At 36.0% G+C, this 24414-nt stretch overlaps 1 protein-coding gene across 1 annotated transcript in view; it reads left to right on the top strand.

Moving 5' to 3' along the window:
• Window positions 1-24414, top strand: part of IQCM (IQ motif containing M) — a 211904-nt gene that overhangs the window by 79680 nt on the left and 107810 nt on the right. Inside the window, exon 9 of the mRNA XM_068941046.1 lies at window positions 15612-15770. Within this exon, the coding sequence (XP_068797147.1) occupies window positions 15612-15770 (159 nt within the window). The remainder of the gene's footprint in view (window positions 1-15611; window positions 15771-24414) is intronic.

Raw genomic sequence — 24414 nt, 5'->3', positions numbered from 1 at the left:
AGTGTTGCAACTTGGAAGGTAATGGGAGGTCAAGATCTGGGCTGTAAATTCTCCTGGGTAGAACACCATCCTGTATGTTTTTATAGTACCTGGCACAATAGGTTCTGTATCTCCCTGGGGGACTGAAGGCATTACTGTAATATAAGTATCAATATTTTAATCATCTGCCTTATTTCATATTACCTCACAATTGTTTAGAGTAATTTGGCCATTTGTTTCCTTTGCACACTTAAAATGGTCCCAGCGAGACTTCACTGGATTGAGGTTCAGGGATTATTTGGACCTGATTATTCAAATTCCCTGCACCTGCAGGGTTTCTTTTGATATTGCATGTTGCAAATTGAATGTTCGCTAAATACAATGAATTTAAAATATGGAAAAAATGAATTAAATGAAAACATTAGAACTGCATCTAAGTTTATAATCAGCATGATGTGGGGGATGGAAATGAATGTGGAACCCAGCTGAACAGTGTGTTGGCATAAGAACTCTTGACTTACAGCTGTTCCTTTGTTCTTTTTTGTTAGTTTTACAGCATTTTTTCCAGAAAACCTTACTTTGCATGAAAGACAAATTCATACAAGAAGATTGTTTAGCTTTGTGCATCATAATTTAAGCAGAGTGAATTGAAATCTGTTAAAGTTGCACAGCATTCTGATGGAATGGGCAGTTTAGCCTAATAGGTCATTTCAGTTCAAAATTAAAATGGAGTCCTTTCTCAAATGTAAAAATCACCTTAGACATAAATATTTTCACTGTCTAGCAAGACTAAGATGTGTTTGATACCAGAATTGCTGAGATAAAAGAATAAAATAGAAATCTGTTGTAAAAACTACACATGGAAATTGCCTACAAATAGCTTCTCTAGACACCAAAAGAATCAAACGCATGAGTGAGAGTGAAGGACTGTGTTTGGTAAGCATTCCTAGTCTTCTGCAAGTAGTTTGGGGATTCTCATAAGACATGGTTTCAACTGTTAGTTTTTCTGCAGTTTATCCTATGAAGAATACCACCTTTTCATGTAGAATCATAGGATAATTCAGGTTGCAAGAAACCTTGGGAGGTCTCTGGTCTCACTTCCTGTTCCCAAGAAGGCTTAGCTGTGAGGTCAGACCAGATTGCTTGGGTTGTTATCTAATCTGATCTTGAAAACCTGCAAGGATGGAAACTGCACAATCTTCCTGGGCATCCTGTTCCACTGCTTGACTGTCATCATGATGAATAAGTTTTTCCCTATATCCACTCAGAATATTTTTTGCAGCATTTGCCTGGGAGATGGTATTTCAAGTTTCACTGCTTTGCCTAGCATGAAAAGATTCAAATTCATATTTCTAACCTCTCAGATGAATCTTTTAATCATTGTGCTGTAGGCTGGTTAGGTAGGTTGGACTGTATTTCCTGTTGAAATTGTTCTGCTGGGCAGAAAGGACTCCAAGAATCATTGGACTGGAGAAGGAGAATTAGGGGGAGCAGGAGACTGACTTTATGGTTAGAGCATTCAGGGACTGGGAGGAAGAGGCATTTGATTTCTTGTCCATACTGTAATAATAGGCATTTTATGTTAAATAGTCGCTGGATAAAGTGCACAAACACAATCAGAAGCCAGGTTTCTTGCCACCCAGAGATGTATCTTATTTGCATTAAAAAGTCATGTCATGGTTCTGGGATTTGTTTTTCCATAGTTTCGTCTACTGAAGCTTGAATATTTTTTGTGGAGGATGACCAGCTTAACCAGGAAAGGACATATCATGTATAGCCATGTAGTGAGAGATCTGTTTAAACAGATACACTTTGAGCCTTCTCCCCCTAAGGTGTTTTTAGCCAGTGGTTTAGCATCAGCGCTTTAATCACTTGCTTGTTGCAGAAAGAAAGCACTTTGCTAATCTCTCTTCTGGACATCTTGAATTAAAGTGGCCATGTTCACCATAGTCCGTTTCTGTAGCTGTGTGTCAGCCCATGCTCTCAGAACAGCTTTGTCATGGGGCATGTTTGTTCCCTGCCAGATTTGTGGATTCAGGTCAGGCTTGAGTATCGAATAAAAGCAAGCATTTGTTAGCTTCAGTGGCAATGGAGTTAGATGAACAGTAGAATGGTCCTTCCCATCCACAACTGCACCCAAGTTCTCCATTTTCCAATAATAATAAAATACAATAACAAAAATATCTCTAATTTTTTCAGGTTATTTTCTGCCTGTGTACATGCTGAAAGCTTATGTGTATAGCTCAAGAAAATAGGGACAATATTTTAAACGTGCACCGCTGGATAAATGATGTCTTTCTTTTTCTAGAATACTTAGTTATCAAAGAAGATACGCAAATTGGTGAATATTTAGCAATGTGGCCTTCATTTCTGTGTGCTTCAATTATATGATTCTTAGAGGTGTAGTGAGGATAGATTAATTATAGTGGGAGCTGAGAGCACCACAAAAAAGCTGAGAAAACCACAAAAAAGCCTATGAAGAAATTGGTAATTTTGTATTCAGTGCAGGATTTGGATGATGTGTGCTAAATAAGATCTGGAGTCAAACATAGAACGATGAAGAAAAAAGAAAAACTGGATAACTCCCCATTCAGTTAGCATTGTCCATTTTATACACTGAACAAGTCCTGTAGGGGAGAAAAGTCTGCAACTTTAGTTCTCATATTTTATAACTTGAGTTCTTGAATCTGTAAATTTAATATTTTTGTAACATGAGAGTACAAAAAATGCATAGCAGAAATGGCACAAAAGAGCGTTCTTTCAGGTGAATATCTCACAGTTTTAATTTAAGCAAGATATAAGAGTTTCTGCAAATTTTTAAGTACAAAGAGCTTTTGTTGTTGTTGTTGTTGTTAAGGCCGGAAATTAAGCTGCTTGTTATCAGTAAACTTCTCAGCAGCTGCCTAGCCAACTGAATGCTCGCGTTTCCTTGTCCAGCTACATGGTGCTGTATACTTCTGGGGGTAGCAAATACACCTGGAAGAGATTAATATTCCTGACTAGTCCTTGTGGACCTGCCTTGTTGTGAAAAAGAATTGAAGTGTAGGATTCAGATACATGGGAGCTTAATTTTTAAGCTTTATGATTAGAGGTACAGTCTTCACTGCCCTCACCTGTACTCTAACTGCTTAAGTCCCCTTTGTGAATTGCAGTTTTCTCTGGGATCAAAAGGCAAAGGAAGCTTCAGTTTTTAATTTCTGCCCGTCAGTCACCCGAGCAGAGTGGATGACCCATTCGTAGGGATTACTGGAGTTACACAGGCAGAAACCCATTCTACAGGTGAAGGAAAACTCCCTTTTTGTTTGGTACCTTCATGGCTGTAATTAACATTTCTGTTTAGTTCTAATTATAGTTTTTGTATCTCAGCCATTATGCTAATGGTGTTGTTCAGTAGTATGTGAGATTGCATTCATTATCACTGGTGAATTAAACCTTTATTAAAGAAAAATTCCCCCAGGCCTCATTCTGAAGTTAAGTAATTATTCATTTGGTTTTATCCTGGCAATTAGCTTATATACTGTAGCACTCATGACTGAGTTTCTATACCTCCCCAGATGAGATTAACCCACCATGGTAAATAAATGCCTAACAGCTCCCAATGTGTTGTTTTAAGCACATTCTTATATAACAGAAAAAAGACTCATCAGTCAGTAAAACAGCTTTCTTGTTCCTAGCAAACAATATAGTCAGAAGAAAATTGTACTGGACGTTTGGGGCTCTGTGTAGCAACAGTAATAAATGAGTTTATGAAGCCCTCCAACAGAGCAGTTAATTCTTTCTTCAACTGCACTGACCTCCTTGGTCAATACGCTTCATAACTGAGATATGCAGTGTACTGGGCCACTGTCACATAGTAAATCAAGCCTTCTGAGAGCTTCCAGACATAAATAAATTTCCTGGATGATGTAGCCTACCTCTCAGTCATGAGAGAGAAAAAAATATCTAGGAAATTTCTTACTGTCCCACCCCACGTGTCTATAGCTTGGAAATGCCTCACATGCACTACTGAGCTCAACAATACTTCCCTGAAGAAAGATGAGTTGTTATGCCTATTTTAACATTAGAACATGGAGGCATGGAGAAATTAGATGATTTACCAACAGCCACATAAGAAATCATCAGTAGAAACAGATTCTGAATACAGTTCCTCTGTGGCCTAATCAAATGTTTTATTTGTTTTAACAGTCCTCTCTCATATCGCTTTCTAGAACATATCCAGTTTAAAGGTCTCTTACCACATGCAAGGTAAGGGCAGAAGTCTTTACTCTGTTAAATTCTTTTTACTGATTCAGTTCGTCTTATGCTTCTCCATGGGGAGGGGCAATCATTGTGCTGCCTGTAATTACTGCTAAAGGTTTTAGGCATATTTCAAAATGAAAACACCTTAAAGAGCATTATATGAATCAATCAAGCATCCCTGATTCCACGCAAGCCTTCAATGGTGGGTCATATATAATCATTGCATAAAGTGGAACCTAACGTACTACCATAGTCAACACATTAATCAGCTTCCTGAGAGTTTTGCCTCGGAAGTAATTTAAGATACAACCTTGAAGCTAGTTAAGATATGACCAGTAGCTAGTGTATACAATATGCAGACATTACTTTCACTGTGTTGTGAACCCAGTCATTATGCACAGATAGGAAAAAATAGTATACATTTATTTTTGATAAGCATCATTTAATCTCTTGTATATTCTGGCAGTATCTATCGTATACCCACAGGATCTAGGAGCCACCTTAAACATCTCCACTTTCAATTCCAAATGCAAGCTGCCTGTCATTAACCTTGCCTCAATATCAAACATGTGAAGCACAGCAGACATAAAATAAATAAATGAAATATAATTTTGAAAACTGTCACATAATTTTCCCACTGGATAAAAGACAGAAAAGAAGAAAAAGGAGGGAATCACAATGCTGTTCATGTCCTTTAATTATTTCATTTCAGATTCTCAGAGGTTATCTGCCTCACTTGCATTACCGTCAGTGGAAGTTACATGCCTAAGTGTATTTGAGTTTCTGGGCTTCAGTTCTGTGCAGCTGAAGGTGGGATGAGAACCTGAATAAAATTCAAGGTCATTAATAAATCTTATTAAATTATGGATTATATATGAAGTTATAGATCACATTACACAACATGATGTTTTTTATAGTAGGTGTTGTCCCACCTCTTGGGATGCTAGGGATGCTTGGGTTGCTTAGTTAATATTCATAAAGTATTTTGAAATAATAAAGTGATATATGTGCCAAGTATTATGGTACTGTACTATATGTCATTACTGTAATGGCTTTGAGTTGTGTACTATAAGGCTTCCATACAGAAGTCATTTTCATCCGAATGTGTTTTACAGGCCAGTGCATACACTGAAGGCTCTCTGAGACCATAACGAAATTGTTCATTGGGTCAGCGCAGTGGGGCACAGTGATCAGGGACGTTCAGGTTCCATGCTTTGCTTTTAATCCCTTGCTTCATGGAGTAGCAAAGATATCACTATAGAAAGAAAGCTCTCATTCCCAGAGTAAGAAAAAGGAAATATATATATGACCTGCTGACCAATCCAAAATGAGTGCTAACTGGTGTTCAGGAGGAAAGGAGGGAGTAAACTAGGTTTTCAGTTAAAAAATCATTCTGTGAGAGTGAATTATGAAGGCCTCCATGTTTAACCTTGTGGCAGTTATTTCACAGCAAACCTCTTCAGATTCTGAGTAAATCTAAAATCTATTTTTGATTTTCACAATGGTAAAGGAAATCAGGCTGGATTTTTATCCCTCCTGCGTTATCAGAAATCATGATTTCAGAGTAGTGAAAACCTTATAGCATAAATTCTTTCTTCGCCAGTACCTATTCAAGTGAACCGCTGCCTGTGACTGTGCCCTGACCACAGGCCAGTGTTGGAATGCCAATAGATAGTGCCATGCCTCAGAATATCCATTGCAGTTGCGCAAAGAGGAGATAGGTCTCCTCCACATAAATTATCCACAGTCTCATAATAACCCTTTCAGTCATGGCCCCTCAAAGTTCTCCAAACAGGAAAGATGGAAAAGATGATAGAAAAAACCCTAAAACTCCAGAATTTTCCACTTCTGAGATTGTCCTCTACTGACTCCTACTGTGACTTTTTGTCCTGCAGGAATGGATGACCTGAATCTGTATTCTTAATTAAAGAGAGACATTTAAAAAAAAATCTTAAAGACACAAGTGATGTTCATTTGTTCTTTGATGATGAGGCATCAGACAGTCTGAGTTAGGCAGTGAGCTCTTAGTTATAGTTTGCATACCCATTAGTTCTGTTTCGAGACACTGTAGCCTCCACCAAGAAATCTTATTAGCTACTATACATACTTCTGCTGTGGTAGACTAATTTTTACAAGCTTATGTACTTAGCAGCAGAGATTGTTTTTCTCTGTTCCTTAGGGGGGAAAAAAGCAGTTATGTTGTTTCTTCTTTCAAAAGTTACTTATTTACTTAAACATAGAATTTATATTAATTTTGTCAAAGTAAACATACAATGGTTGCATTTCGAATCAGACTGTCACATAAATGTGGAAGATATTTTAGAGAGAGAATTTTGGAGGTGTTATTTTGAATGCTGTGCTGTTTTCATGGTGGTATGTACTGTGGTGAAGATGCTAGGAGGTTGTAACAGGAGTGCAGAGGGTATAGTTTGAACAGTCTGTTGCCTCTGGTAGACACTTCAGTGGTGGAACTTGTGCAAGGTGTTTGAAATTGCTGTCATCATTAAAGAAGTATCATAAGTACTGGGGTTTTTTTTTGTTTTAATGATGTCCACTTGCAGAGGAAAGGCAATATAAAGATATTCAAAGCTAGCTGATTTACTTAGTAATGTGTTTCTCCCCAAAAGAGCCTATGTGTTGAAGTGTTCTAATATTACAATTACATTACAATATATTGTATGAAATATTACAATTGCATTGCAATAAAGCAATATCTGATAAAGGTGGAGGTCGGTGCAACTCTACCTTGACTGTTGCTCTGCATCATCATCTTCAGCTATAAGTGCTTGTGGCTAAAAATTTCAAAAAAACAGAAGAACAGTCTTTAATTTTAAATTAGTAGAAAGCTTCTATGCTAAAAGAAGATATTTTTGATTTTATGCTAGGTTCCAAATTCCCAGTCCCTGAAATGATTATGCAAACTGTGTAATGATAGCTATAGAGGTTCATTAGAGCAACAGCATGGTAGGCACAGTGGACCAGGTTCCCCAGTACTGTTGTCCTAAAGAAATCTGGTCATCCTGAGGAAAGCTTTCACATATTCAATAAAAAGATGTTCAAAAATGTATTTATGAATGAGTTTGTTTCAAGTTTATTTTACCTCTATTTCACTCGCTCTCTCTTAGGTTTCTTCGTATACTTCAATCTATTTACTACCACTGCAAACATTGAGTGAGTATTAGGATAGTTTTAGTAAATTGTCAGCACTTCTATAATATTTGAAAGGGGCTTCAGATTTCTGTTAACACGTGACAAGAGCTAATCTGCAAATAAAGGTATGAAAACATGCTGTGCATATGAGCAGATGGGCATGTTTGTATTCCAGGCTGATACCTGTTCTTTTCCAGGTTTCCTTAAAAGGAACTGGAACTGGGAGGAAATTCTGACAATCTTCAGTCTTACTGAAGTTCGCTTGAGTTGTGCTGTAATAATGATCAAATTAAAGCTTTCTCTGTGCTGAGGTGGGGATTGGATTTCCTAAAGAAACGGAGAGAAAAATAACTTTGAGTTAGGGTAAGCTTTTGCTAACTGTTTCCTCAGTCAGGTGAAATAAGACTGTTGAAGGTTCAGAACCAGGAATGACTGAAAATGACTTTGCCACAAGCAAATGGTTAGTAATATAAAAATATTAGCATCAGAATATATACTTTAGTAACTAGTAGAACTAGTCTGAAACATTTTTGTTTTACTATTCTGAGAGGTTGTTGGGTCAAAGGTAGAATTTCATCAGATCAAAATATCAAAGCGTATTTTTTAAAATCACTTTGACATATTATTGTTGTTATTGCACATAGCATAGTAATGGTTTGCTGCCAGTCAGACACATTCTGCTTGCTTTATTTACACATTGAGGTCAATGAGATTACTCAAGCAAGATTACTCATTTGTCCCTAACAAATTTGGATTTGCCAGTGAAATGACCTATGTTGTCAGCGGGATTGTCTTAAACCAAAGATCCTGAGTCTCTGCTGCATGAATTAAAGGGGTTACTAATATGCCTGGTGCAGGGCTTTGGTAGACCTGCACTGTTCAGTTTGCTTGAACAGTACCAATTACTATGATAATATGATATTATAACAGCAATATTACTAACAGTATGTAATGTTATTATTATTATTTTAATGACCTCTTTTTCGTTTCTGGAACCCTGACTCCTGGTTATGAATGGTCAGGCATCTCGCGTTGCCTGATTGTGGTGCCAAGCTGTAAGTGTGGAATGACTTCCAATCCTTTGCTGATTCCTGTTCATTTGTTTGTTTCTTCTATGTGGATGGCTGTGTCTTTTGTTCCAAGGTTAGTCAACAAACAGTTTGGAAATAATCATTTTAGATCACTTTTGGATTTTCCAAACCTGGGGATACAACTTAAGTGTTAGGACCCCAAGAACTTGCATTTATGCAGCTCTTGCCTGCATATTTTAAAGGCTGTGTTTTTCAATATTGATTTTCTTTCACTATTCACCTGCAGGAGGTGTATTGCTTCCCTTTCATTGCTGGGTTAACAAATAAAATATATATTAGGCTGAAAGAGATAAATTATTTAATATAATTTCATAACTGCGGTCTTTATTATACTCAGAAGCTTGTTATTTACCCATCAGAATTGTATAACCAACTGTTCCCATAATCCTCAGCATTTAAGAATGAGGTTTCCATGGTAATCTTAGATTTTGTAAATGCTTATCATTTCTCTAAATAGATAGTTTAAATAAATAAGTGATCAGTTGTCTAGTAGTCAGAATATACTTTATTTGTACAAGAAGCAGAAATATACCTCTGTTATAAAAATAGACTCGTTTGTTCAACCATAATAAGTTCACAATCTGCAGAATCATGACCCTACTGATAGTGTTAACAAAAGCTTGCTCCTTAATTATCTGCATTGCATTCAGCTGCTGTTTCCCTCCTAATCTCAATTATAATTCTAATAGCAGCTGTGCTGCCATTGTTTGTTGCAATTCATTTTAAAGAAGTTTGATTGGATGTCATTGGTCTTTTTGACTAAATGTGCAAGGTTCAAAGTATCCACTGCCACTAATAGCCCTCATCTCATCTCAAGATTATACTAATTATTTACATAATTATATGTTATACATTGTAGAGCTATTACGTATTATGTCTAAATGATAATTCTGTATCAAAGATGTTGAACAAAAGAATATATATAGTTTTATTGTCCTTATACATATTTTAATGTTGGTGAAGATACGCTTATGGTTATTCTCCATTTCAGTGTTAGCCAACAGCTGAAGTATCCTTCCATTATGCTGGAAATTTATTAGAGCATACAAGAGTCTCTTCTGATTTCAGTTATGACTCTTCATTTATTATCTCTTCTGTACATCTATGTCTGTAATGGATATACTAAGCAAATACTTTTATAGGAACAAAAATATCCTTTGATGTCCTTCAGGTTCTGTTGTGCTATTTATTGTATGGCAGATCTCAGTCTGATGATGTGATGTAATAATTACAACAGGTAGTAGAGATACACTTCATTATTACCACCTGTATATCTGTGAAAAACAACCCATCTTTAATATGTAAGTGTAAATTATATGAAGGAATATTTCAGGTCATTTATATAAGAGTAGACAATAACTGGTGGAATTGCTGCAAACATTGGATGTCCCATATGTAGAGACAGTTCTATTGACTTTATGTCACTACTACAAATACAACCGCATTTCACTCACACTACTGGCACCATCATTTCAGGATAACTAATGTATGTCAAAGAAAAGAAAGCAGAGTAGAGAATAAAGGGATAATCTTTTTGATTATCTTAGGAGAAGGCTGTCTGTTTAGATACAGACTGAATTTCTGCAGCTTTTATAGGTGAAATGAGTACTTGAAGTGGCAGTCTTATTCCTAAGACTGTGGGAGCCTGAAGTTTGGTTTGGGCACACGTCTAATACAAAGGCAATAAAGGTGATAAATTTCATCTTCTTATCAAGGGTGAGGATGGCCACCTGCACATATGAGGGGCATCAACAGGCTTAGTGTCTGTTGAAAACTCTGGACTGTCAGTGGAGCAATTCATGAGGGCAATCCTGCATTTTTTTTCAGTTTTGTTCTTTCTAATATCTTAAATCTTTCAGAAGAAGAAAACAAAAACTCCTCAAAGCATTGAAAGAACCCTGCTGGAGTTGCAAAGTCAAGTGATCTGTAGTTTGCGTGGCAGCTGCACTGCATATACAAATTAACCTCTGTGCCTACACAGAGTAATGGTCTTCAGGTGTGCAACTGTATACATATTTGCATGGAATTGCTGCCCTATTCAGTACACAAGAGATTTAGAGTTTTATGGCAAAGGAGATTGTAGTGAATACTCCTCTATTTTTGCAGAAGCTGAAAGGTAATTTGCAAATGATGATGAGAACTACAGGGAGAGAAAGGTTGGCTACCTAATTAAGCCATTTGAGTATTGTCTAGAACTCTCTAAAGCATTTCTATTTGTTGATAGTTCATTTATTTAAATGTATTTGCAGAGGTGGTTGGTATTTTTAGATGCCTGATGAGGATAGGGCCAGACTCTTCTAAGTGGTGCCCAGCAATAGGATGAGAGGCAACAGGCACGAACTGAAACACCGGAAGTTCTGTCTGAACATGAGGAAAAACTTCTTTACTGTGAAGGTGACCGAGCACTGGAACAGGTTGTCCGGAGAGGTAGTAGAGCTCGTCCTTGGAGCTTACTGAAAAGCTATCTGGACGCGATCCTGGGTAGCGTGCTCTAGGTGACCCTGCTTGAGCAGAGGGGTTGGACTAGATGATCTCCAGAGGTCCCTTCCAATGTCAGCTGTTCTGTGATTCTGTGACTTGGGATCTTGATGACTGGTTTGCTGAAGTGCTGAACATTCAAAGCTATACCTGAAGTTTAGATTTCTGCTGCAGCTTGAAGCTTGTGTTTTAAACATATATACTAACAGTAGAGTGCCAAATACTCTGAAAATGGGATCCTAGATTTCTGAGAATGGGAAACCACAATTCATGGATGCTTTCATCCTTATTCTTCCTTGATCAGTATTCAAAACGTACTTGCATGGCTAGAGATGTCAATAGTCTCTCAGAGGAATTTTCAAAAGCATCTGTGTAGGGGAAATTAAGTGTTTTGGCACTTTTGTGAAGACTGTTAGGCTCCTTTATGCATCTTTGGGTACATGCATAACTGAAAAATCTGGTCCAGTGTGCCTTACCTCCTAATCGGTAAAATGACCATCATAAAACCCTTTCATCCCTTGGGTTGTTGCAAACGTAAATTTGTTAATGTCTGTGAACGTTAGATACTCTTGTGATGACTCCTGTGAAGAAGCTCACGAAGGAATTACTAATTCCATCATCAGCTCAGAGTGGGAGTGCTGTAAGGTAGTTAAGTCCTGAGGTAACACACTGAAAAATGAGAAAAAAAAATACCAAATAGCTGCTCATGAGGTGAATACCATTAGCTTGATGCACTAAAAGAGACACGGTTCATGTGGATCATGAAATTAGAGACCATATCATAGTGCACATGCGAAAGGGATTCAAATATTTAAGTACTTGACTTTGCAACCTTAATAATGATATCTGAACACAGTTCTTTTATATGTGATATTCTATAAAGTTTTGGTTGATAGTCATTTGGGAAAATACATATATCTAACTTAAAGCTCTGCAACCTGTTATTAGTCTAGTCATCCTAAACTGGAGGCAATAAAAGTTTTATAGCACCTGAAACTGTCATAGATCTGTAGTAGGGCGGTGATGAATGCACCTTTTATTTTTTCAGAGTTGTCTACCAAATACTTACAATTGAAATCCTCTGGAAAACAAGTATGAATCTGGATAATGAGACAAGTCTGCCATGTAGGTGAAAATAAATGTAAAGTTTATTCTAACAGAGCTTCAGAAGCGCAGTCCGGTTAGAGGCATATTGTATATCTGTTCCAACTATCTCATTGTATGGAATACGAAAGTATATTTTAGAGGCATGCATGGCATTTAAGGCATGGATTGAATAGAAATGTGAATCATGATTTAAAATGTAAAATGTAATTTCACTTTAAAAATCCATAACTCTAGTGTGGCATTTAAAACCCTTTTTTTAAACTATATTTTTGGACTCTCTGCGTAGCTCTGTTCTGGTCTTCATAGATTCTGTGGATGTTCTTGGACTTCTGTTCTGATACTGTTAGGTAATTATTGTTACACAGTCAATCATCCTGTGAGTGTATTTCTAAATACTCACACAAAGTAACCAATAAATAATGTTCATGGTCATTTGAATGTTATTCTTGTCTCTTCATGTTTGCCCAGCTGGCGAGGAGTGGCTAGCAGTTGCACCATGCTCCTCCACTTTGAAGCAAAAGACTTTAAAGTTCTTATTTTAGCTTCTTAGATCAACATTGTAAAACAGTTCCCCAATTTAGTCCTATAGGTTAACCCTCATTTAATTCAGAAGGTTTCATTTTTTTGTATTTCTTGATAAACCTGCCTGTTCTAAGTGTTTCTATATTTGCTGATTTCTAGTTTCTGTGTCCTGTGGGGACAAAAGATAGACCTATTTTTATCATACAGTTTTCAATATGAGAAGCTTCTTGTAACTGGAAGGAAAATGACCTTCATGAAACACTGCAGATCCAAACCTGGCAATTGGTTTTTAAACTGTTCTTGTAACTGGTGAGATTGTAAACCTAATCTCTATACAGAAATGTTTCCTTATGAGTGTGCTAGATCTGTGTTCCATCTTCTATTATGTTGTAAATCTTGTTAATGTGCCAGGCATGCAATTTAAAGCCTAAATGCAATCTAATGTTGCAAACTATGTAAACGGTGCAAAGAGGTGTTGCCAAAATACAGTTTTCCTGCTCAAGTACTGGGAGACAATGAGAGAGTATATTGGTGGGTTGTTCCTCCTGAAGTCTGATAAAAGCTGACTACTGTGCTTCCTGGCACAAATGAAAGTGTCTTAGGTAAGTCTGATTGTACTAAGGTCTTGAAGGGTGGCAATAGCACTGAGCAGGAGGCCGGTGTACAATAATATTTACATCATAGGCATGCTTTGTCTTTGCCAATCTGCAATTCTACTATTTATCATCCACCTTTCAGCATGTCTTCATAGCAGCTTGCAAACTAACTGCTTTGCTAGCCATCTTAGCAATTTCAATTCGAATTTGCTGCTCTATAATTCCCCTGGAACTTTTTTTTTCTCCTTAGAAATAGGTAATATGGTTTGCAGTTTCCTACCTCTGGGACCTTGGCAGTTCTCCATTAGTTCCAAAGAACAATAGCCAGTGGCTCCAATACTATTTCTGTAAGATCCATTAGCTCTCTGGGATGAATTCCATCTGATTCCTGTGAATTTTCTTTTGTTGCAGTAAATGTATTGTATATTAAAAGATCAGTTATCGCATTACTTAAGAAGGCCTGGCCGAATCTGTTCTGATAGAATTTTTAGAAAGAGGAAGGCCAGGAAGGTGTGTGTTAATGTCTGGATAGGAAGTGAGCCTGGATTTACAAAAGACGACTGAACAGTTGTAGTAATGGTAGTGGACAGAAATGTAACAAATTACAACACCAACAGAGGAACTGGTACATTATACATTTTGGGATGTTAGGTGCAAATGAATTGTCTATATAAATAATAACTATTAACTATTAGTATTATTTAACATCAGAACAGTGACAAAAAATCTAGTTTTTAAATTCTGTTCATTGAAATGCAAGTACTTGTTTATAAACCTGGCCCTTCCCTAGTACATTTGCTTGATTAGTTATGCAGCTTGGGTTCCAAGTCAAGTTTTAATGAACTTTGTTGTCCTTTCTCCTTGTCATGTGTTGTGTACATTTAATTATGATATCAGAGATCAATGATCCTTACATTTATTTTCCTAGATTGTATCACTCGATGACATGACTCTGAAATGCTTTTTTAGCAGTTTTGCCCTTCAGCTGTAAATTTTGATTCTATGCTTCTTCATTAATGATCTTGGAGTGCTTACATAACTACTTAAGAGAAAATATTAAATGTGAGATAGTTCCATTAATTTAAGAGCAGGGACATTCTATTTAGACTCCCCTTTCCTTGTTCAAAGAGTACAACATTTTTCATTTTGATAAATGCTTTGCCTTGTTATAACTTTTTAAACTAATGGGTATGGAAAAAAAACTATTAAATAAAAATGGTATGACAAAAAATTATGACATTCACTTATTTTATGCAAAAAAAAAAAAAAAAAAAGAATGCGGTATGAAGTGACTTTATTGAACTGTAACAACAAAATGTTGGAAGTTCAGACCTGAGTTGGTTTTGGAATTTATTCCTGGTGAAATATAGATCTCTTTGCCTCCAGATGCAGTTTTGATATAGCCCAAACGGTTAAATAAGCAAGGTTGCCAGCAATGCAGTGCTATAAGGCAGTTGGCTGATTGCCCTCTTCTAAAGGATGCAACAGCTACTCTTACCTTGAGTTTCAGCAGCAGCATCCTGGACATGGGTTGCATTTGGATATTAATCAGAATAGAGAACTTCCCTGACACCCAGCTATGCTTCTAGAAAGGTTATTCAAAAGGTTGCTGCCAACAAAGGTCATACACAGCGATTTACATTGCTTCAACTTAGGATGCACTGTAGTCGGGAACAAGACTGTGGTTTCCAAGGAAATGACCCCTTCATACGTGAGTACCAAAAAGTCCTTTGTCTCATGAGGACTCATGTTCCTGAGTCCAGTACAAGGACTTATATGAGAGATATTTACAAGCTAAAGCTCCTTTATGGACTCCTTTTTGGGACTGGAGTTGTTCTGTTTTTTAAATGTTTTATTATCAACTGCTGCTGCAGGTCATGATTGAAATTGTGGTGAGAATAGTTGCTTACTTGAAGTTTTAGCTCTTTTTTTTAAATAAAGTAGTATTAATAATTATTTCATTTTCTTATTTATTTTAATGGTCTGTAACTTCAAGTGTGCTACATTTTATGGCCAATAAGCAGCAAGGGTCTAGTTTGAGATTTTCAAAGGGACTGAAGATTAATTACACATCTATCTCATTAAATTTTCAATGTCTTTGAAAATCTTAGTCATGCTTATCGCTGGACTTTACTCAGAAAAGATTGAATCGTATTGTTTAGTGAGCGTCACTACTGAATACATCTGTATATTGAACTGGCTGAAATGTATGAATAATAATAAGTTAAACCTTTCCAATTTGGACACCTTTGTCCTGGTTTTTAATCTCCTGTAAGTCTATGTGCTTCCCAGCCCTCTAACTTGCAAAAGCTCACAGTTCTACTCTGGTGTTTTTAACAAAGTAATAACAGGAAATCTATCTGCACGAATTATTGCTGTGAATGTCAATTACATATATCTATCAGAGGAAAGACAGTAGTCATTATACAAATTTCTTTTTTTTCTTCAGCTTCCGCTGCTTCTGTAAGAAGCATCAAAAAGCATCAAGCAATTGAAATGGCTTTCACATTATTTCCACCCCTTGGTGCAAATGTGAAGAATATAATTACTGTGACATCACCATGGGTACACCCAGTAATGGATGGAAAAGATGGATCGAAGTATTCCGGTAAAAATTTCAACCCCTCAGAAGCATATGAATATAGTGAAAGGCATGAAGGTGTTGTACCTTCTGCATCATCTATTAGAACCTGTATATGTAGCATATACATTTCTACACAAACATGTTTACCTCCCTCCCCCCTCCCTGCCCCAAAGAACTGATGTATACTTTCCAAAACTGAGATATTTTATTGATTGGCTTTCCATAGAGGGAGATAAAAACCCTGTTTTTTCAAGAGTTTTCAACACAAAGCATGTTAACTCAGTGACTGAGCATTACACTTTACCTATAAAGGTTTTACTATGTGTGTTATGTTAAAAAGGGCTTATTTAGTAGTTATCTCTTTAAAAGTTCAAATTTAGGGGTAATGCTGTTTTTCTGTCACTTCAGCAATAGAAACCCAGGCAGAGGAGCTCCACATACAATGCAAGTGAATCTAGATGTGCAGAAAGAATCCAGAATGCATTTTGCTGGAGAGAGGGAATGGAAATGGTAGAGGAGAGAAGCAAGCCTGCCCAGGCCATACTAGTTTGGAGACTATAGTGCCACTGCAAAGTCTATGCAGATATACTTAACATGTCTCAGGGTATGATTCTACTGGGAAAGGCACTATGACTGCAGTCAGGGATTGTGTGAGTAGGAGAGAAAGAGGTGAAAGCAAAGGGAAGAAGTTCAAGTAAAAACCTCCACAAAGCTATGAAGTGTTTAGCAGGCTGGTTTTACTGATTTCTTGATGTCAAAATCAAGGCAGGTAGAGTTTTCTCTATAACAAGCTTGGTGTCAGAGAAAGCGTCAAACTAAAATTCTATATGGAAAACGTTCCAAGATTCACAGTTTTTGTGCCCTTTCCCCTTAGTTCACCAGGTAATAGCAGCCAAACTGTATGTTAAAAATGGAAGGTCAAAATCCTATCAGTTACTTTCACACCTTCATAGGATTTTCCTGCAGCACATTTAGGCTCTAAACCTAAATCGATTTCTAGGATTTGGCCCAAAGATTGCACTCAGTAGATTGCACGGAGAAGTGGAATTTAAGGATGCAGAAAGAAAAATGTCCAGCTGTGCAAGCACAGATTTTTTTTTAATGTGTATATAAATCAGCAGATTGATGGAAAGAAGGAATAAACAGAGGAGGTGAGTGTGAGCTATCCCTCATCCAGACAATGTTCTGTGTTCTCCTGCTGCATTCAGTAAAAAAAGCATTGAATTGAGATTAAAACAGTTATACTCATCCTTGATGTTTTAGCAACACAGTCTCCTTCTCTGTTCACTTATCACAAGGTTCCCCATGACAGCTGGTTTGGTGAAGAAATTAGTTAAAAAATAACTCTATCTCATTTGTATCTTAAGTTACAATATCCGGTTTTAAACTAACTGTAAGTTATCATGACTGTATTTTACAGTCATGGATTATTACTAAAGAAAAGTTGTAAGCCTCTAGTTGAAAATGAAATGCAAAAGGATATTTTTTTTTTTGGTCCTGGGCACTCAGAGGTACCTTTATGGCAAATAGTCACAAGCATGTCCCTGTTTTTATAATGTCATTTACACTCTTTAACCATGCTTGAACTGGTACTGTGATGTGCTGCCCAATACTTTCTTAGGATCAAATGTGTGGCTGCTGGAAATGATCATAAAGTCACTGATTTTAATAGAATAAGGCTAGTTTACAGCTCTTGTAGGCTGGTGCCATTTTTGTGAGATTATTGAAGCCTGCCAAGACCTGAAGTGCTTAAATGCTTTCCTTGCTTTGGTCAATATTCTAGATAATGACTTTTCTTTTAAAATGCTTATTCAGATCTTCGATAGCATACTGATTTGTCATAGTCTGATTATAACATAGACAAGAATAGTGGAGGAGACAAAAATAGATCTTCAAAATGAGATTGTGATGTGTATGGTAAGATCTACTTCTGGAGGCCTTTATAGCTTTTTTCCTGAGTGACCCAGAGTATTGCATCCTTTTGACTTACAGCAGTTATTAAACTGGTTGACAGCACAGATGCAGTAGTGGCCTTCAAAAGAGATTAGTCTATTAAAGGAGGACTTTCTGTAGCTCAGAGACTCCTCTTCCTATAAACATTTTAGTTCTGGTTAGCCCTGGAAATTTATTGTGCTTACCATTAACACTCATAAACATTGCAAGATTCGTACACCCCCTTTTTGCTTATTGAGTCTGTTTCTGTGGCTTCTAAGATGCATTGAGCTTTCAGGGGGTAGCTGAGAAGCAGTGAACACCCTCTTACCAGCTCATTTGCAGTCAGGCCTTTTGCTGTCTGGCCAAGATTTAGTCTAAGAAAAATAATCCCTGACATGATTGTATTTAATTCAAATGTGGAAGTTCACATAGGCATATATTTACACCATATGTATAAATACATATTCCAGTGCAGTGTATTGTAGAACTTTTACACTTAGATTAGACATTCACATGTGCTTAAATAAGCAGAAATTAAGCTTTTAAACTCTTTTTGAAGTATGCTAGTTTTGTTCATATCATTGATATACAAGGCATGTTTTCATAACACTTCTGTGTTATATCAACTGTTATTGTTCCTACATTTCCAGTAAGTAGTGTGTTAAAATCTGTTTTAAGGATAAGTAATCTCCACTGTTTTTTTTTTTTTTAACTGGAAAATGGAAGATAATATTCATTTCCCCTTGGAAAAATTTCTTTATAAAAATGCGTCTTTGTATTCAACTTGTCTGTCAGCTTTTGTATTCAAATTGCTTAAATTGATTAAAGAGTCAGAATTTTAGTGTTTAATTTATACTGAATTTTGTCACTGTAGTAAGTTTTTTCAAACATTTTAACTTTCCACATACCCCAGTTTAGATATTTGAAAATGGGATATTATTTCAAACACACTTTTCTGAAGTGCTTTTAGGGGTGTGAAGCTGCTCATTTAAATAATGGTATAGGTGATTGATTAATGTTTTTATTTCACTGTGTGACAATTTGAAGGAAATACTAAGCTGTATAATACTATTAATGATGATATATAGTCAGCTTTTCTCTGTTAGACTTGCAGTACAATTTTTCTTTTGGTGGTTTAAGGAAGGACACACATTATTCCTGTAACTGTTGCAAATGTCTTGTTCCTTTAAGGAACCAACATATGTATTTTTTACTGTAAAGTTAGACTTTTTTTTTCAATGTCTTACTGCAACAAAGAAGCAATACCACAAAAAGCTAGTGTAACATTATTGTGTTTGCTAGAAATATATACCTTGCAAATATCTATATTGATAGTATAGCAGTGTGCTTAGTGTGGTTAATTTGGATGGAGAAGTCAGAGGTTTTTGAAGAGAAGCCTCTCCTTGAGCAGCTAATTTAGAAACCTAGAGTTTACTACCAGAGCCTCTGGAAGTCAACGGAAATCTTCACTGGTCATTAGATCAGTCTCTTGTTACACTCTGCTGCGTGCCCAAGGCAATCCGTTTACTCTTTGTTAGTTATCTCATGGGTGTAAATAATCTCTGTAGGGGATGCTTTACTAGCAATAGTCAGAATAGATACCATTCCATCAACTGCTCCTTTCATTGCTAGACTAAACTGTGATAAGAAGGTCCTGAAACTACCGTGTGTGTACTGCTGATTAGGGGTATTGTAATATTGTTCAGTCATATGCATGTGAGATGAAGCTTAGTAAAAATGGACTCAACAATTCCATGGGGAAAGAAATAAACAGTGAGGAAGGAATGCAGACTGGAAGGCTGAAGAAGCCCTCATACTTCAAGGGGTAGAGTGACTATTCTGTTACCTGAGAAAGAGAGGATATAACAGGTGTTTAAATGCTGGTATGTAGTGCATATTAGCTCTTTCTTTTAGTTTTGATGTGATTTGCCCAGTTTAATTTACATGGTATAGCTTCCAAAATAAAAAAAAAAAAAAAAGAAGATATCATGGCAAGCTCTTCATATGGTGTAAGTATGGAATAAAGGAATAAAAATTTCTAATAATATCTTTCAAGCATTAATCTCTGCAAGATGTCATGAAAAGCAGAATTAGAGCAATATGTGGTCTTCGCCATCTTTGACTGTTGTGACTCAAAGATGCTTCTGATCACTTGAAAAGAAAATTCAACATTTAAAAGGCACACGAACCAGTAGAATTTCCAAAACATTCCAATTCCTCATTTACATCCCAACAGGGTCAATTTTAAGGGCCTCTCATATAAGAATAAATACACTGTTCTCAGGATTGTCTGTATGTCTCATTCTCCATACCACATACTGTAAATACATCCCACAGTGTCAAATCCATGCTGTGATCAACAATATATGCCCGGTGGGCGAGGCTAGCAAAATCTAATATTTGTTTATATTTTTCCTTTGGTTTCTGCAAAGCTGCTTCATCCTCTGTCTTTGTCAGTATGGCTTGCTATAATTAGGGCGATTTTAAGACTTTTTTATAGAAAGCGTATTGGAATGCAGCATTTGCACTCATGCTTGCAGGTTATGCAGCAGGACAAAAACGTTGCACATCAATACAAGTGTTTGTAGAAGCTGTGGATAATGCAAAGGCATCTTAGGGTATCACTTCAGGTGGCAATCGTGGCCCATTTACTATGTGGCATTCACATCAGAGCACACCTTTGTTTTGTGTCTGTTGCTGGTTATCAAAGGAATCCAAAGCCAAAGGAATTCAGTCTAAAAAACTTAACATGTTGGAAATGGCAGTTTGACTGCTCAGAAAATAATAATGTTATTTTGAAAAAGTAAAAAATAGATCTGTTGAGGCTTCTTTGGGAGAAGACAGAAGGGAGATGTCAGATCTCTTCCAGTCCTATTTTTATATGATTCTGTGAATATGACACTAGGGTTGCTAATCAGTAAGTAATGAAATATAGCTAATATTTTGAAAAAAAAAAAACAAACACTCATCTAAGTTTGTGTTTAAGAGGTTCTTAGAGTGACTGCAGTTTTCTAAAATTTCATCCATCACATTGGAAGATCAGAAGTTGAAATCTGACCTGTATGCATGTTTGTGACTAGTCAGTTAAATCTCAAGGTTCTATTTATGTTTCTTGATTTGATTAACTAAGCCCAGTGAAACACAAGTAATGGAGCATGAAGACTTCATATTGACTTTCAAATAGGCTTTGCATTACTCAAGCCTAATCATGTGAAAGTTTTCTTAAAAGATGCACAGACATGCCCAAGGTAGAATTATGGAAAAATACCATTGAGTACTCAAATTATCTTGGGGGTGTATTCACAATGTCAGGTTTGGACTGTTTTGAGGTGTTCTAGGATTATCCATAATCCCTGAATGCAGACTTAGGATAATTTCTAAAATGTTCTGCATGTAGTACACTAAACTGATATTTTTCAAATGTGAAGCGTAATTCATTGCTACTTGTTAGGACTGGTAGTAGCGTAGAATTTCTTTTTCATTTTCTGAAAACAAACACAGCCTAATGTGTTTGTTAAGATCTGGGACCAACTTCCCAAAATAATTTTATTATGGAAAATAGTGACTAGTGTGAATATATATGCATATAATAAAAATAATATAATTATTAATATTTATTATATTCCATCAGTTTATGTAAGGGAAATGCAGGTACTGATTTTCTGAATATTTTTATTTTTGATTGAAGTGGTCAGCATCCTCTTCAGCAGCTGCTGAATGAAAGATGTCAGTATTCTTCAGTGATACTTTTTGTTTCAAAACTCCCTTCAATATATTTGAAATAAAAAGTTCAAAGCCTTCAAAATAAAAGAGAAAATCTTGAATCAAGCTGACTTTTATTAAAGTTCTACCTCACTGAAGTATCATTATTTCATTGTGAACCAAGATAAATTTTGAAAATATCAAAGATAACAGACAAAAATATTTATATGTTCTTTGCTTAACTCTCCTATTTATGATAACTCTACTATTTGCTTAACTCTACTATTTATTGTCATTTGCTACTTAAACATGGAACAAGATGTAATCCACTGTAAGAAAGGACAGTCAAATAGTTTCATGAATAGATTTTTTTTATTTGCAATTCCATGATTAAATGGAGTTTGTCTTACCTTACCTACCTTGCAGGCTAAGAACATGCATCCATCCTAATTTCAATTCAGAGTCAAGTTAGTCTTATTTAAGAGAGTTTATAAAATAAAAATATCTTAAAGGGCTACAAAGAGATTTTAAAGGAGTCTAGTATGAATCTATTTGGAATTTTGCCATTGATATACAGATTTAAAGTTTTGAGAAAAATTGTTGATGACTTCGTGGCAAAACAAAAAGCATTTGGCCATCTCTGCAAATGCTCTGGATGTAATCTATGTCACTGCAATTATACACAGAAACCTGTGTATAGCTGCTATAAAAATGAATTGAAAATCATTTTTGCTTGCAAATTAACCAGAATACCAGGAAGGTAGTTTAATCTAAAAAAGTCTACCTTCAGTTGCAAGAATGTAGAATTAAATTCACCTCCTGAACAGGGAAGATAATCAAAATATCCTATTCAATAACTGTGCTAGTCCATTCATTAGAAATACTTGCAAAGTATGTGCTTTTTTGTCTTAGTTCTTGAGGAATGCTTACTGTTTGAGATCTCTCTTGAATGAGGATTTTGTAATGCATATAGAACAGTGAAATGGATGCAGGGTATACATAAGAACTAGCAGAGTAAGAACAGAGTGTCATCCTTAGTCCCTATATAAAAGCAGTGCATGTAAAAGGAAAATTTAATCTCTATAGGGGTTTCAACTTTTAGTGGTTCTGGCATAGATATACGATCAGTAAATCAACTGATTTGCTAACGTTTTGCTTCGTCCAATGTAAGTTAGCAGAAAAAAATCATGTGCAAATTTTAAAAAACATGACTTTGACTTCAGTGGTTACAACAAAATCTTGACTTCAAAAGACCATAATTGCCTCAAAGAAATTACTTCACTGTATTATCTGTATAGCAAATATTCAAGACATACAATTTTAATAACTTAAAAGCTTTGGAATTCCACAGCAAGTAGAACTGTATTTCAAAAATCTATTGGGAATGATACAAGTGTAACCCTGAAATCAGATTCATTTTGAAAAAATTGCAGTATTACAGTTAAAGAGCATGCTCTTCAGAATGGTGAACCTGTAAGCAAGACAGGGTTTCAAAACAGCAATTGTTCTGTAAGATCACAATTAGCACCTACCCTTCCCAGATAGATGTCTGAACATATCTTAGCATCTTAAATAAGCTTTAACAAAAGCAAGGCTAGTGTGAGAGGTTTTTGTTGAGGGGGAAGGAATTGTGCTAGGGAACCTTTTTGTTTTAAACAACGCTTTTTGGATTAATCAGCCACAAATACAGCTTCATGCATACAGTCAAGAAATTCAGTACTGTCAAATCTCTGATTCATGCTTGCAGTCCTTAGAATATGAAATCCATTGGCAAGACTGATTTCTAAAACCCTAACAATGAGTTATGTTTTATGAAAGTAGAAGTTCTTTAACTCCTACTTTCTTGGCTTTTGAAACCTATTTTCTCTTTATTACTACACTGGTTTATATATGTTCTGTCTCATCTAACTAGTTAGTGTGCTAGTTTTCACAAATATGTTTATATTCTTTTTCTTTAACATTTAAAAATGAAAGTAAATTGTTTAAAAATATGCAAAATATTTAGCCAGTGTGGTGTTTTTCTGTGAAGTTAATGAAAATTAGGTGCTTTGTAATCCTGCTAAATGCCTTGCATTTTAGGCAACTGAATATTCTTAAAGATCACTTAAAAGCAGTGATTCCCCTCTCAGCCACTATTGTACATGCCACCTAGATGTAGAATTTTTTTAATATCACTGAGTAAGTTTACATTGAAGCAGGCTGATATGATTATGGCTTTTGGGTGCTATAGGCAAAACATTGCTTGTGTCTATTTCACTTGAGGCCACTAGTATTTTGAATATAAGGGAAATTAGACTGCTGAATATGTTCTCTGGCCCAAATATTCCACTTTCTAGTGTTTATAACTGATATCAAGGTTTCAATCACAAGAAGAAATGCTGAAGCTGTTGCTAAGCAAACTCCTCACTTTATCAGCAGGAAAGACTTTTTAGAAGGCATAATTCAAATTATGAAGTTTGAGCCAATGATCTTAATGGTCTGATTGGTTGAGTTCTTGATTATATCTTAGTACTAGCTAGTGGGAATGACAAATTATCCACAGAAATATAGGAAGATGCATACCTGCAGTTATTTTCATTGCTACATCCCATAAAACCAGACTCTTGATTTATTAGAGTCATAGGTCAATAAAACATTGGCCACATTATAAGAAAGTGCTAAGCATCACGGAGAAGACAGTTTCTCATCAAAAACTAAGAAAATAGGAATTCGCTTATTTCACAGATCTTTTTCACAGGGTCATTGCTACTGGCTTTATCCCTTTGTCTAATCTGTTTTCTTGAACAGTTTCCAGCAGGTGCCATATTTAATGCAAATGCTTCCAGTCTTGAATAACATACTTAAGTTAACAATGCTAGTGGCAAAGTTTTAATATTTGCTAATCTGTTTTCTGTTGGTTATCCTGGAAATACTGCCTGTTTGCCCTATTGGCAGCTCCGAAGAGTATAATTAACAGGGGCATTTTCCTTCCAGGAAATGTCAATTTGATGTCTGGAAGCAGATGTAGTTTTCCCCGACTCAGTACAGGTCT

The sequence above is a fragment of the Struthio camelus genome, chromosome 4, assembly GCF_040807025.1.
Source record: "Struthio camelus isolate bStrCam1 chromosome 4, bStrCam1.hap1, whole genome shotgun sequence".
NCBI lineage: Eukaryota > Metazoa > Chordata > Aves > Struthioniformes > Struthionidae > Struthio > Struthio camelus.
Note: the sequence above shows the minus strand (reverse complement) of the source record. Positions and strands in the feature narration are given on the sequence as shown.